The sequence below is a fragment of the Neoarius graeffei genome, chromosome 13 (genome assembly GCF_027579695.1).
Source record: "Neoarius graeffei isolate fNeoGra1 chromosome 13, fNeoGra1.pri, whole genome shotgun sequence".
In the NCBI taxonomy this organism is placed as follows: Eukaryota; Metazoa; Chordata; class Actinopteri; order Siluriformes; family Ariidae; genus Neoarius; species Neoarius graeffei.
Window position 1 is genome coordinate 48,026,852 of NC_083581.1, and position 14,193 is coordinate 48,041,044.

The 14,193-nt window shown below is 43.7% G+C and overlaps 1 protein-coding gene across 2 annotated transcripts in view; it reads left to right on the top strand.

Annotated features, from left to right (window-relative positions):
- slc2a4rg (SLC2A4 regulator) overlaps positions 1–14,193 on the top strand; it is a 157,076-nt gene continuing 142,883 nt past the window's right edge. The window contains exons 1-2 of one of the 2 annotated variants that reach the window (XM_060937921.1): positions 1–52; positions 169–465. In XM_060937921.1, coding sequence (XP_060793904.1) covers positions 169–465 — 297 coding nt within the window. In that variant the 5' untranslated portion in view covers positions 1–52. Of the gene's footprint in view, positions 466–14,193 lie in introns of both variants that reach the window. The other variant, XM_060937922.1, reaches the window with a different exon arrangement.

A 14,193-nucleotide genomic window follows, 5' to 3' on the forward strand; every position in this document is an offset into this window, starting at 1 on the left:
GGTTCGGGCAGGGAGAAAAGCAAAACAATCGTTTCAGCGTTGTTTTCGACTGGTAGTGCAATTTAGTATCTCCGTCGAAATAACTAGGCTTTGCAATCAGGACAGTCATTTTAAATGCATCTTTCCTTGCTAGGTTGTAAAATCTGTCGATATATTATCTTTCTTTAGATGCACTTGGCCTGCTTGAAAATGACTTCGAAGCGCCTCCTCGATAAGAACCCCGGCGGTGTGAGAGCGACCGGTACCGGTAACATCGTGTATGGGGGAAACTACTGCACGAAACACAACGAGCATTTTTCACCGAAGACGAGCGGAGTCATAACGAGAAAGAAATCACCCGTAACGGTAAACGGCTCCGACACCCAAGGAGTGGATCCGGGCTCTCTGCAAGAGCCGAGCAAAGAAAACTGTCCCAATGGGAACCAGTTGGCTTCAGGTCGAGAGAAGCACCCGACCAAAAAAAAGGTGAGCACACTGATCTTGTGTGGCTTCATGCGCTCCCTGAAACAAGTCCGGCTCTTACTGCAGTGTTGTGCAGAAAACCGCACATAAAAAGATCAACATTTCCCTTAAAACTACACAACCGGGTCACAAAGTGCTCAAAAAAGTCACTGTTTGTTTGTCAAGAATACAGTGTTGACAATTATCCTGCTTTATTATTTAAAGCACAACAGTTGCAAGTTGTGCGTTTGTTTTAAGTTAAGATGGCGACTTATACTTGTTCAAAGTTTAAGGAGGAAAAGAGGGCCGGACCGCCTCCCCTCCCCTACTATCCCCTCCCCTCCCCCATCCCATACTTAGCTCCATGCCGGTAGCTGCTGTTTGCACGCGTACAACTGCGAGGCAAAAAGTGTTTCATCATAAATTTGGGTGACACTAAGTCGCAGATAAAGCCTCGTGTTTAAACGAAGAAAATGTGCGTGTTGGTACAAGTTTGTGGCCTGTTTATTTTTTTTGTACAGTAGCTTCTGTAGGCGTCACGCCCCCTCACACTGAGAACCTGCGTTACCCGCCCTGACCACTAGGGGCAGTGCGAGTCACTCAGACACCTTGTAAATATGCCCGCGCATGCCCAGACCTACCACCAGAGTCGCCAAATGATGTCTGATGCAGTATTTGGAATAAATCATTTTGTCATGCAGACGTGGACCCGACTTAAAGGTGTCATTGCATCGTTTTTTCATTAATTGTGCGGTGGTCTCTAGTATGAATGAATGCCCTGTGAGCCGGTTTTGGTGAAAAAAATGCTGTGGTGCTCCTGTTTCAGGCTGTTCTGGTTTGGTGGAGGAGTGGGTGGGGAGAGAACGACAGGATTTCAGCTCTTACTCATGAATATTCATGACATGTAAACATATCGCTTCTGATTGGCTAACAGCACTGTGACGCTCCCTCCAGTGGGTTATGGGCGAGGCCATGACTACTAATTTTCGAAGTGACGTAAGTTCGTAGGGCTTTTTCTGATTCGCTCATTTTTCCGTCTATTTTCTTTCATAGGCTAATACAGGGAATAGGGGAAGAACGTTTTCACATGCAGCATGCATATGCAACTCAGAGTGACCTATGGTATTTCAAAAAGAGCAAGTATTAAATGGTTTGTCGTGGAATGACACCTTTAAGTCAAAGTACAGAGCCTACTGGGTAAATGTTACTCCGATACAAGTGAAAGTTGTCCAGTCAAATTTTTACTTAAAGCAGATGTGCAGAAATTTATCTCATCTCATTATCTCTAGCCGCTTTATCCTGTTCTACAGGGTCGCAGGCAAGCTGGAGCCTATCCCAGCTGACTACGGGCGAAAGGCGGGGTACACCCTGGACAAGTCGCCAGGTCATCACAGGGCTGACATATAGACACAGACAACCATTCACACTCACATTCACACCTACGGTCAATTTAGAGTCACCAGTTAACCTAACCTGCATGTCTTTGGACTGTGGGGGAAACCGGAGCACCTGGAGGAAACCCACGCGGACACGGGGAGAACATGCAAACTCCGCACAGAAAGGCCCTCGCCGGCCACTGGGCTCGAACTCAGGACCTTCTTGCTGTGAGGCGACAGCGCTAACCACTACACCACCGTGCCATATATATAAAAAAAAATAAAATTTACTTCGGAGTTAAAATCAACCGCAAAGTTGGCATTCGAGCTGCCCCACTGAGCCAGTCAGCCCTGAGCGCGTGACATCACTGCGGTAACCAGTTTTAAGGCCGAGGCCTTTTACAGCTATAGGCCAAAGTCATATAAATAAAAATTTATGGTGAAAGTAAGAAATACCGTTACCGACTTGCTCAACTAAGACTGATTTGACTTCATTGATTGTGGGTTGACTCTCATTAAAACAGGATATGTGTTATAACTTATGCAACATATATGTACACGCATGCGTTTTCACTGATAAAACGTAAAAGGCTAATTAAATAATCAGATGAACTGAGACGATCACATTCTGAAGCAAATTAAATAATCTTATACCGGTAACTTAAACACACAATACAAGTTGCATGTATTAATCTAAATGCAGGTAAACAACGTGTTTTGTATCCAAATGAGAGTCGGAGCTTACCTGTCTGTGTTCTCGCTTCTTGAAGGCCGATTGTTTTGAAACAATCTGACTTTCAGTTTTTTGTTCAGTTCTCCGTTCATTCGTTTCTTTTACATAAGGGTGAGATGGTAGCAATATCCAGTTTAGAAATGAGACCGCTGCTCCACTCCTTTCTCCATTACTGCTCGGCTCAGGCAATTACTAAAACCCAGGATGGAACGGGATGTCACCGGTTTAGCAACAACCGCGGGGAGGTCACTGCCTGAACAATATGTCACGTCCCGTTCTGTCCCAGGTTTTACCAACAACCCTCGGCTCACTCTGGGGAAACTGGTGCAACTAAACTCGCTTTTCTTTTTAAAAAAAAAATTATTTTCTTGTAGTTTTATTTAATTGTTGATACTGCACCCTCTTTCAGTAGGGCTTATAGCCAACACTTCTCAACAGATCAGGGGTCTTGTACAAATCTCCAGTAAAATGTGCAGCACAGAGGAGAAGCCACTTCGTAGGCGCCCAATGTGCCTGTGAACTTCTCGCAAAATGTGTCCAAATCTTTGCAGTTTGAACATTCTTGGGCCATGAATGCAACATAAATCCACCTTCTGTCATGTTCCTGCATCCGCCAGCAGCACATCTACGTGGAATGGTGATAAATTAGCTCAAAATGGAGGATTGGAGTTGCAGTCAGCTCTGTGTTTTAGTATAGAGGGCTACCGCATGACGTCACCGCGCCGCGAGATTTTGTTAGGCGCCATATTGGAAGACCAAGTACATGCACTCACAGTATAAAACAAAGTACGAGCGAGAGTGAAGTGACACGATGGATGATAATTCTGGTTATGTGAGTACATTACCAGCTGCAGAAAGGGCACGGTATGTGGAGAAACTGGCTGTGATTGATAGGTTTGACCCATATGATAAGACTCGCGGCAAGGGAGAATGGAAACATAAGGAGGACCTGACACCAATTCTGCCATCTGTTTGCTACCCAGACATTGTAAACTATTTGTTGTTTACACCCAGTGCCTACACTGCTGATGACTTGAAGGCCTACAAAGGGCTACAGGCTTACAATTATGTTGTTAGTGGCTTGGTTCGTGATATTACAGCTGTTGTTAAGAATAACCTACACATGGCCAAGGTAATCTTGTTGATATCTTTTAATAATATATCTTTTCAGTTGAAAAATTAATACTTTTTGTTACTATTAAGGTATCCATAATTTAGGTTAATTTATCCAAATTATACATATGCATTTATGATATATGCCTACACAACAACTATGCTTTATTTATATAATAGGAGGGAGAGCAAGCCCCAAACCATCCTAAATTATTATTATTTAAATTGTAGAAGTCTGGGAGGCTTACTCCTCATATACCGTATTTTCTGGACTATAGAGCGCACCTGTATATAAGCCGCATCCGCTCTATTTTTAAAAAAAAATTTAAAAAAAGATATACAAGCCGCACCGGACTATAAGCCGCAGATATCTATGTTGAAAAATTAGATATTTACTGCATGTACAGAACGATTTTGTACTGTAAATGTACATGTATGTATCTGAACAGATTCTTTCCGAACAGTGCCTTTTAACACGACAGCAACTTTGCTGATTAAAACGGAACAGAACCAAGAGAAAATAACCGGTATTTATTTACCTTCATTTCTCCTGCGTTTGAAACCACAAGTCACTTTAATCATCTTCGCTGGATTTGAAAATAATTACCAGTTAGTAATTTGTCGTGCGTGTTCTATCTGCTAAAGATCTGCTAATTCTTCTTTGCATTGATTTTTCGTCCATCTTATTTTTGATTCTACTTCCGGTTAGAGCGCCCCTAGCGGTGGAAGAAAAATCCACAGAATAGCCGCACCTTTGTATAAGCCGCATGGTTCAAAACCTAGGAAAAAAGTAGCGGCTTATAGTCCAGAAAATACGGTAGTTATCAACTTGGGGCCAATTTAGCATGTTTTAAATCTGAATTTCTTGCGTTTGCTTACCTCAAAGTGTCCGCAGATCATGCACAGACTTATCCATTATATCCACAGTTTTTTGCCAAGTCTCACACAGGTTTCTTTCAAGTCTACTGTTGGGCCATCTCATCTCATTATCTCTAGCCGCTTTATCCTTCTACAGGGTCGCAGGCAAGCTGGAGCCTATCCCAGCTGACTACGGGCGAAAGGCGGGGTACACCCTGGACAAGTCGCCAGGTCATCACAGGGCTGACACATAGACACAGACAACCATTCACACTCACATTCACACCTACGCTCAATTTAGAGTCACCAGTTAACCTAACCTGCATGTCTTTGGACTGTGGGGGAAACCGGAGCACCCGGAGGAAACCCACGCGGACACGGGGAGAACATGCAAACTCCACACAGAAAGGCCCTCGCCGGCCCCGGGGCTCGAACCCAGGACCTTCTTGCTGTGAGGCGACAGCGCTAACCACTACACCACCGTGCCGCCCACTGTTGGGCCAATAAATCATAAATAAAACAGCTCAGATTTGTTTGTTTAAGTCGTTTGCCACTCCACTTTATTCTCGTGGGTTCACATACCGCTGCCGTTATTTCCCCCAATCACGAGTTTGTTGGTCTTCCAAAATGGCGCAGGGTCTGTTTACTTCCGGTTTCGGGTGACGTCAGTGAAATCCCTCTATAGCGGAAATGGTGACGAGACCAATAGACTTCCTGCTGTGACGTTATGGACGTCAAGGTCATTCACTTGGACCGCTGCCTATATATCTTTAATTGTAAAAATTACTAATATTAGATTTATTGTTAACACTTAAAACTATTCCTATGCCATTCTTGAGGTCTCAAGGCATTTATAAACGAAAGTGAGGCCATGGCTCTGCATATATGCTTTAAGTATTAAAAGTACATTTTCTGTCAACGCATCGTTGTATTATTGCCTCAGCGCTTACAAAACCTAATGCCTCTGAAGCAACCTACTGGATTTACTGACTAACTTGTAGAACCTATACAGTAAACACCTTTCAACACAGATTTCTACATTCTGTTTATTTGGCAAGATTATGCTGAAACATATTTCTGAAAGGACTTCAGATAAATTAATGTTATTCATCTTTGCGTAACTCCATTTTTACATGTTAACTGACAGTGTCCAGGTTAACTAGCTAAGTGTTAACATTAGCCATGGGCAAGGCGATGGCAACTTGGTGAGCAAATCCACAGAAAGTCATTTGACTAACCAGACTGCATAGCTATTATAACATTATCGCTAGCTCAGAAAGCGCATAAAACTTCACTGCAAGCTTTCTCTTGGAATAAAACATTTATATACCTAAATGTGTTTCCGCAGGTCGGACGGTGAGTTTTTGTAGGCTGAGATGTGGTTTGTTTTCGGCAAACAATTAAAACGAAACTAATCTTTAATCCTTTCAGAAAACTGAAACATGGGTTCTAGGTCTGGCCATGAGTACGTTCTCCAGAAGAACCGCCTCCTTCCATTCTGCCATCAACTGATCGTGTTAAATAATGCTGCTGATAAACCACTGAACTTGATTTTATACAGTCTATGGACGAGACATGACCCTAGTGATGGGCTTTCTTGGTGTCACCTGTGAAATAAAAAAAAAATCACGTTTTACAAAAGAAAAAAACACCCACTTTCAAAGCTGCTTCATAGTAACGAGGACCTTGATAGAAATGTAGTGGAGTGAAAAGTACGATATTTGTCTTTCAAATGTTGTGAAGTTCAAGTCACAAGTTTCTAAAAAAAATACTCAAGTACAGATACTCAAAGTGTACTTAAGTACAGTACTCAAGTAAATGTACTTCGTTACTGTCCACCTCTGTCCTTGGGGAATTGTTTCCTTGTGCTTGGTTTTGTAGGAATGGGGTTCTGATCCACTGCAGTCCCACTTGGAATAAAGTGACTGAGAATGAATGAATTCTCCTACGTCTATCCTTTTCTTATTTTTGATTCATAAACCACTTGTCGGATCACTTGTACACCATATGGAGTTCTGATTGTTACTAGTCACAGCCTCTAAGATTTCTTCTAAAGCTATCCATAGCTATCTTGCGTTCTGCTGCTGAGTGCATTTTTCCTATGTTCATGTCCAAGGAGGAGATTCTCCAAACATCTCCTACCATGGGTTTGTTTATTTATTTATTTATTTATTTATTTTGCCTGCTAGCTTCATTACTGACTGCATACTCGTCAGTAGCGCTAGTTTCATTATCTTCACTTACTAGCAGTACTCGTCTCTCATCCTTCTCTTTTGCTGCCATTTGTGCTGAGCATCCACACTAACAACCACCCCGGAGTGTTTTAAAGGCTGATGTTGACCAGAAGACGAGCCGCCGTGCTTAATTCTGACCTCAGAGCAGCCAAAAAGGAGTCTTGCTCGGCTTTTGTCAGCTCGCCTGCACTGCTGACAGGTTCTAAAATAGCTGGGACAACCATGCTCAAAATGGCAGTGTGTCAAGTGGGACTGAAATGCGATGTGCAGCCTGCAGCATTGAATGTTCTTTTGCACACTGGTTGTGAATTCACTCTCTGCAAGAATTTTAAAGGACGTTTTGGATGATTGACTTAGCCGAACAGACTCTCGTTTGGTGTCACGTACGTTACCTAGTCTGAAAAATAACAAGTAGGACAGTCAGGGTTAGCCACATCCCTACTGTTGATGCATACGTTGGTGGTGGTGGTCTCAGCAGATGAAGCTCGACACCCAGAGGTGTGCTTCTTAAGCACTCAATGCAGACACATTGATGTTCATTGAGAACCCTGATATTTCAAGTCTTATGAACCAGTAATACATCAGGCATTCTAGCGCTTAATATTCGAATAAACACTCCAATCTGCAGATGTTGATCCTAATATGGAGGTAACTGATGCATTGCTTTGGGAAGTAGGATACTTGACCTAATGACCCTCTGCCAAGTTGGTTGTACTTGGTGCCAAAGCTGCCCTGGAAAGAGAGTGTAACTTTTTCAGATAACAAACCAGCATGGCTATATAGACTAGCCATGGATTACATTACATGACGTGGCATTTAGCAGACGCTCTTATCCAGAGCGACGTACAGCAAGTGCATAAGTCAAGTACACGAAGTGCTGAGCTTCTAGACAAGAAAGTTCTAGTGCCAACTGAACAAGTGACAGTGTAATATGCTGTTGAAGTATCAAACAGCCAAGGGAACAAACCAACCATACAAAGTACACCTAAATCGAGAACTTGAAACAGCTAACCCCAGGCTAGACAGAAGACAGCCTGGGTTGGTCTAGACCGATATGCAGTTACACAGCAGGCAGGGAAGAAGGGGAAAGGTACAGCCTGAAGAGGTGAGGTCTTCAATCTGTGCTTGAAGGTGGTCAGGGAGTCGGCAGTTCTGACCTCAAAGGGAAGGGCATTCTACCAATGGGGAACCAGGATGGACAGCAGTCTTGAGCGGGCTGGGCAGGAGTGGAGAGGAGGAGGAGGGGCCAGGCGACCATACAGCATCTTTAGGTCATCGCAGTCTGGTCCGATTGCAAAAAGCTGGACTCCAGAGTTCAAAACAATGGAGGTGTTTTTTGGTTAAGAAGGAGGGTAATTTCCATACGATTCTATGACTTGAGCTGGCTCTTAAAAGCCCTTTCCTGTTGTATGCTGAAGTTGCAACATGCAGGACTGATTTACGTTTGAGGATCTGTTTGATTTCCATATTCCCAGCGCCCTTGAGCACAGATACTTGATAAGATTTGCGTTCAAAAGACAAGCATTCCAAATTTTAACTTTCTGTGGCGCCATAGGTGATTCGATATAGGTGGTCCTATCTCCGCTTATGGCAAGGGGCATTAGGATGCTGCCATATTTGGCTCACTAGTTTTTCTATGCCACCACCAAGAAGCAGGCTATTCAAGAACATCCATCCACTTTGCTCACTTTAAGTGCTCATTAACACTGAAGCAGGTCACACAGTTCATTGGTATGATGCTAGCCACCATGTAGAAGTTATTGCACTCACCAGTTAGATTGAGCCAGGTCAGTCTCTATATGCAGTACCATCTCCTACTAAGGATATTAGGATTGCTGTTGGCACCTGCAAGCAGTCGTTCATTTGGGCTTACAGGAACTAAAAGACCTTCAGAAAAGGTTTATCTGCATACAGCTGGTTCCCCAAAATACTGCAGGCAGGGATTAGTCCTTGTTTCAGTGAGAGATGCACAGGATCTGTCTTGCCGAGGGTTTAGCCCTTTGGGATGGAGCATGCAACCTTGTGGTCCAGGAAACACAACTGAATGCAAGAGCAGCTAATACACAGACCTTGTAGCTCTTAGGCTCTGTCAGTGGAGTGTACTACTTCAGCTGGATTAAGTGCATTGACTGACTGATTCCCAAAATGCTAACCATTTTTCAGAAACTGTTAGACAGAGGCAAGAAGTATGTGGGAGCTACTGCAGCACGTCACCGCTTCATGGATGGCAAATCTCTGAGGAAGTGTATTACAGATGTTCTGAAAGGGGCAAACCTCTATCCCTCACAATGCCCCAAAAGCCTGGCATTCGATCTCCACTTTGTGATAGTCACCCTTTATTACGAGTCTATGCAAGATGCTGAACTCAAATGGCTATTTAAAAAAACAAACAAATAAACAAAAACAACTGGGTCATTACATATCAAAGCACACCAAACCTGAGAATCATCCTGAGCCACCCCTCAATTTTTTATTTAAATAAAATACCTACATATGAGTGAACATGGGCATACAAATACCTACATATGAGTGAACATGGGCAAAATCTTCTGTTCCAATTCCTTTTTAAATTTTTTTAATTCTGTCATTTTAGAGAACTATGCCTCTGCACTCAGCATGTGACAATTCCCAGATTTCACAATTCAGCTCATTATACTGGGTTTCCGATTCCCCCCCCTCCACACACACAATATTTAAAAAAAAAAAAAAAAAGGAAGAGAATTTTATTACCTAAAAATGCACCATTTTATTTTCCTGTTCTTTATCAACTTATATTCCTTTTGTTAAATAAAAGTTTAATTTTCTTAATAACCAATAATAATAATTTGTAAAGGTTCAAGTAAAATGTCTTTACCTAAAATACTCCTTTTTATTAAAAATCGGTACCCTGTGGGTACGTGTGACTACTGCTTATAAATAAAATTTTCTGATACCATGTCCATATAGACCGGGAGCCCAGGGGGGTCAGCCTAGCTGGGAAGGTTACCAATTTTTATGGGTAGTATGATGTCTGGCATGGTCCCCAGATAGAGGAACTGCACGTCTGCCGGGTTCCCCCTGGTGGGTGTGGCAATGAGGGGGGTGAAATGGGCACCCCAAAAATGGGCTAGGTCAGCTGGTGGGGTTACCGGTTGGAACCTGTTGCAAATTGTTTGTCATGGTCCCCTGATTGAGGAATGGCCGCTGCCAGACATTTTTGTTGGTGGGCGGGGCTTGGCAGACATCAATTATAGGGGGTTAAAAAATGGGCTAGGTTAGCTGGTGAGGTTACCAATTGAAACCTGTTGTAAATTGTTCATCATGGTCCCCTGATTGAGGAATGACCACTGCCAGGCGTTTTCAGTGGTGGGGTACCCCCACCAGACACCCAATTATGATGACACCCCCAAAAATGGGCTAGGTCAGCTGGTGGAGTTACCGATTCAAACCTGTTGTAAATTGTTCATCATGGTCCCCTGATAGAGAAATGACCACTACCAGACATTTTCAGTGGTGGGGTACCCCCCCAGACGCCCCGTTATGACGACACCCCCCAAAATGGGCTAGATCAGCTGGTGGGGTTACCGATTGAAACCTGTTGTAAATTGTTCATCATAGTCCCTTGATTGAGGAATGGCCACTGCCAGACATTTTCAGTGGTGGGGTACCCCCACCAGACACCCCCTTGTGAGGACACCCTACTAAAATTCATTTGCTTAACTAGGCCTATGCAGTCACCTCCAACTGCCACAGGTATATCCCCGAAACGCCCCCAAACCTCGGATTAGCACACCAAGCGACTGCCATCTTCACCATTTGAGGCATCCAAAATGTAATCAGTTCATGTACCTATTATAGAGTGTAAACACACAAGATTTAGTGCAAATCCATGTTCAAAAATTATCCCACACACAAAAAATCGGCCATCTTGAAAGTGTTGATCTCCAAAATTTAATCAGTTCCTGTACTTAATACGGAGTGTTAGCAACACAAGGTTTGGTTCAAATCCAAGCACCTGTTCAAAAGTTATTGAACAACGTGAATTTCAAAAAGGAGCTGTCCATGTTCCTTTTGCGTGAGTGGAAAAATGACCACTACCTCAAATTACTTGCTGGGAAAACACTCTGTGTGTCATATGGAGGCAAATGCTACCAGTATGTACAAGACCATGAATGCCAGTGCATCACTGTGGAAGAACCAACTTGCCTCCAAGGTAACCATGAAGAAGCCGACACACTGATTGTCTGTCTTCCATGTTGCAAACACTACAGTAGATGTGGTGGTAAGGGCTTCCGACACAGACGTGTTGGTCATACTGATTGGCGCACTTGGCAATCAACAAGCAGAGAAACGAGCCACCAGAACATTCATCATGGACTGTGGATCAGGCAACAAGAGGAGGTACATCAATGTCACTGATATTGTCAACAATCTTGAAGACTTCAAGCCAGGATTATCAAGAGCAATGCCAGGATATCATGCATTCACTGGATGTGACTTCACCTCAGCCTTTTTCAGGCAGGTTTACAAACAAGTGGGCTGTGTACATTTATAAATAGCATATATATATTATTGTCATCTGTTTCAGAAAAGGTAAACTAAAGCCACTGACCATCATCGAAAAAGATAACACCGACTTATTTGTGAAGTTCTTTATCAGCCTGGGGGACAGAAGTAGCCATGTGGATCTTGAAACAGCCTCTGAATTTGTCTGTCGCATATATGGACAGAGAAAAACAGGAGACACAAATGAGGCGCGCTACCTGAACCTGATGGAGATGAGTGGCAACATCAGTAAGGTAAGTCCAGTTTTATCAGTATCAGTGTCATACAGGGTCCTCACAGGCACTAGGCCCTGGCAGCACACCCCCATACTCAAACAGCTTCACTGGCTCCCCATGTAATCTCGCATCAACTACTTAAGTCCTCCTCTTCACTTACAAGTCCCTCCATGATCTGGTGCCCCACTACCTCACCAACCTCCTCCAACCCTATACCCCCTCAAGATTCCTGCGGTCCTCTTCCAAGGGCCAGCTGGCCATCCCTCGCAGCAGACTCAGGACCACCAGTGACAGAGCCTTCCACGTAGCTGCTCCCACCCAATAGAATAAACTACCCACCATATTTAAAGTGTCCCTTCACTGGCCATGTTCAAAAAGCATCTCAAAACACATCTTTTCTCAGAGGCCTTTGGCTGATAGTTCCCACAAGCACACGCACTTACACATGTGCACACACACACACACACACACACACACACACCTATGCCTATGTTGACCTATGCCTCTTATTTTTGCAGGAGAATCCACTGGCCAATGTGAAGAAAGTTGATTGTGCCTTGCTACCACCGTCAAAGCCAGCTCTAGAGATGCATGTGCTTAGAGCACGTTATATTAGTATGGTCTGGACACTGGCAACATCACCATGTCCGACAGACGGCTTGTCAGTGACCAAATATGGGTGGTGTGTGAAAGATAAACTGTTGCAGCCAAACTGGTTCAATGGTCCATCTATTCCACAGCACTTATTCACAGAGTGTCATCTGGATACCAAGTCACACAGTCAGGAGGACAACACTGAGGTGGAGTCCTCAGATGAGCCTTGGAGTGAGGAGTCTGATAACTCAGACCAGGAGGACTAACACTACAGTATGTCTCACTTTTGCGTCATACACACCTTGGTTTAGAGGTACTTGAATATTGTTATATATTGTAGTGTTATATGTTGTATTGTTATATGTTAGTTTTCATTGTTATGGTTAATGGACAGGATCAATAAATTAAACAGCAAAATAACATTTCATTGAGTCAGTGTGTTCATTTGTCAAGGTGTACTTTGAGAGCTGTAACTCGCTAGTGGTCACTAGTGCACGTCTAGCAGGGGTACCCCACTAATGAAAACGTCTGGCAGTGGCCATTCCTCAATCAGGGAACCATGACAACAATTTACAACAGGTCTCATTGGTAACCTCACCAGCTAACCTAGCCCATTTTTAACCCCCTGTAATTGATGTCTGCCGAGCCCCGCCCACCAACAAAAATGTCTGGTAGTGGCCATTCCTCAATCAGGGGACCATGATGAAGAATTTACAACAGGTTTGAATCGGTAACCCCATCAGCTGACCTAGCCCATTTTTGGGGGTGTCGTCATAAGGGGGCGTCTGGCAGGGGTACCCCACCACTGAAAACGTCTGGCAGTGGTCATTCCTCAATCAGGGGACCATGATGAACAATTTACAACAGGTTTCAATTGGTAACCTCACCAGCTAACGTAGCCCATTTTTTAACCCCCTGTAATTGATGTCTGCCGAGCCCCGCCCACCAACAAAAATGTCTGGCAGCGGCCATTCCTCAATCAGGGGACCATGACAAACAATTTGCAACAGGTTCCAACCGGTAACCCCACCAGCTGACCTAGCCCATTTTTGGGGTGCCCATTTCACCCCCCTCATTGCCACACCCACCAGGGGGAACCCGGCAGACGTGCAGTTCCTCTATCTGGGGACCATGCCAGACATCATACTACCCATAAAAATTGGTAACCTTCCCAGCTAGGCTGACCCCCCCTGGGACACACCCACCCCCAACACACACACACACTCTTTTGGTTTTAAGTACAACCCTGATTCCAAAAAAGTTGGGACAAAGTACAAATTGTAAATAAAAACGGAATGCATTGATGTGGAAGTTTCAAAATTCCATATTTTATTCAGAATAGAACATAGATGGCATATCAAATGTTTAAACTGAGAAAATGTATCATTTAAAGAGAAAAATTAGGTGATTTTAAATTTCATGACAACAACACATCTCAAAAAACCTGGGACAAGGCCATGCTTACCACTGTGAGACATCCCCTTTTCTCTTTACAACAGTCTGTAAACGTCTGGGGACTGAGGAGATAAGTTGCTCAAGTTTAGGGATAGGAATGTTAACCCATTCTTGTCTAATGTAGGATTCTAGTTGCTCAACTGTCTTGGGTCTTTTTTTTTTGTCGTATCTTCCGTTTTATGATGCACCAAATGTTTTCTATGGGTGAAAGATCTGGACTGCAGGCTGGCCAGTTCAGTACCCGGACCCTTCTTCTACGCAGCCATGATGCTGTATTTGATGCAGTATATGGTTTGGCATTGTCATGTTGGAAAATGCAAGGTCTTCCCTGAAAGAGACGTCGTCTGGATGGGAGCATATGTTGCTCTAGAACCTGGATATACCTTTCAGCATTGATTGTGTCTTTCCAGATGTGTAAGCTGCCCATGCCTCACGCACTAAAGCAACCCCATACCATCAGAGATGCAGGCTTCTGAACTGAGTGCTGATAACTTGGGTCGTCCTTCTCCTCTTTAGTCCGAATGACACGGCGTCCCTGATTTCCATAAAGAACTTCAAATTTTGATTCGTCTGACCACAGAACAGTTTTCCACTTTGCCACAGTCCATTTTTTAAATGAGCCTTGGCCC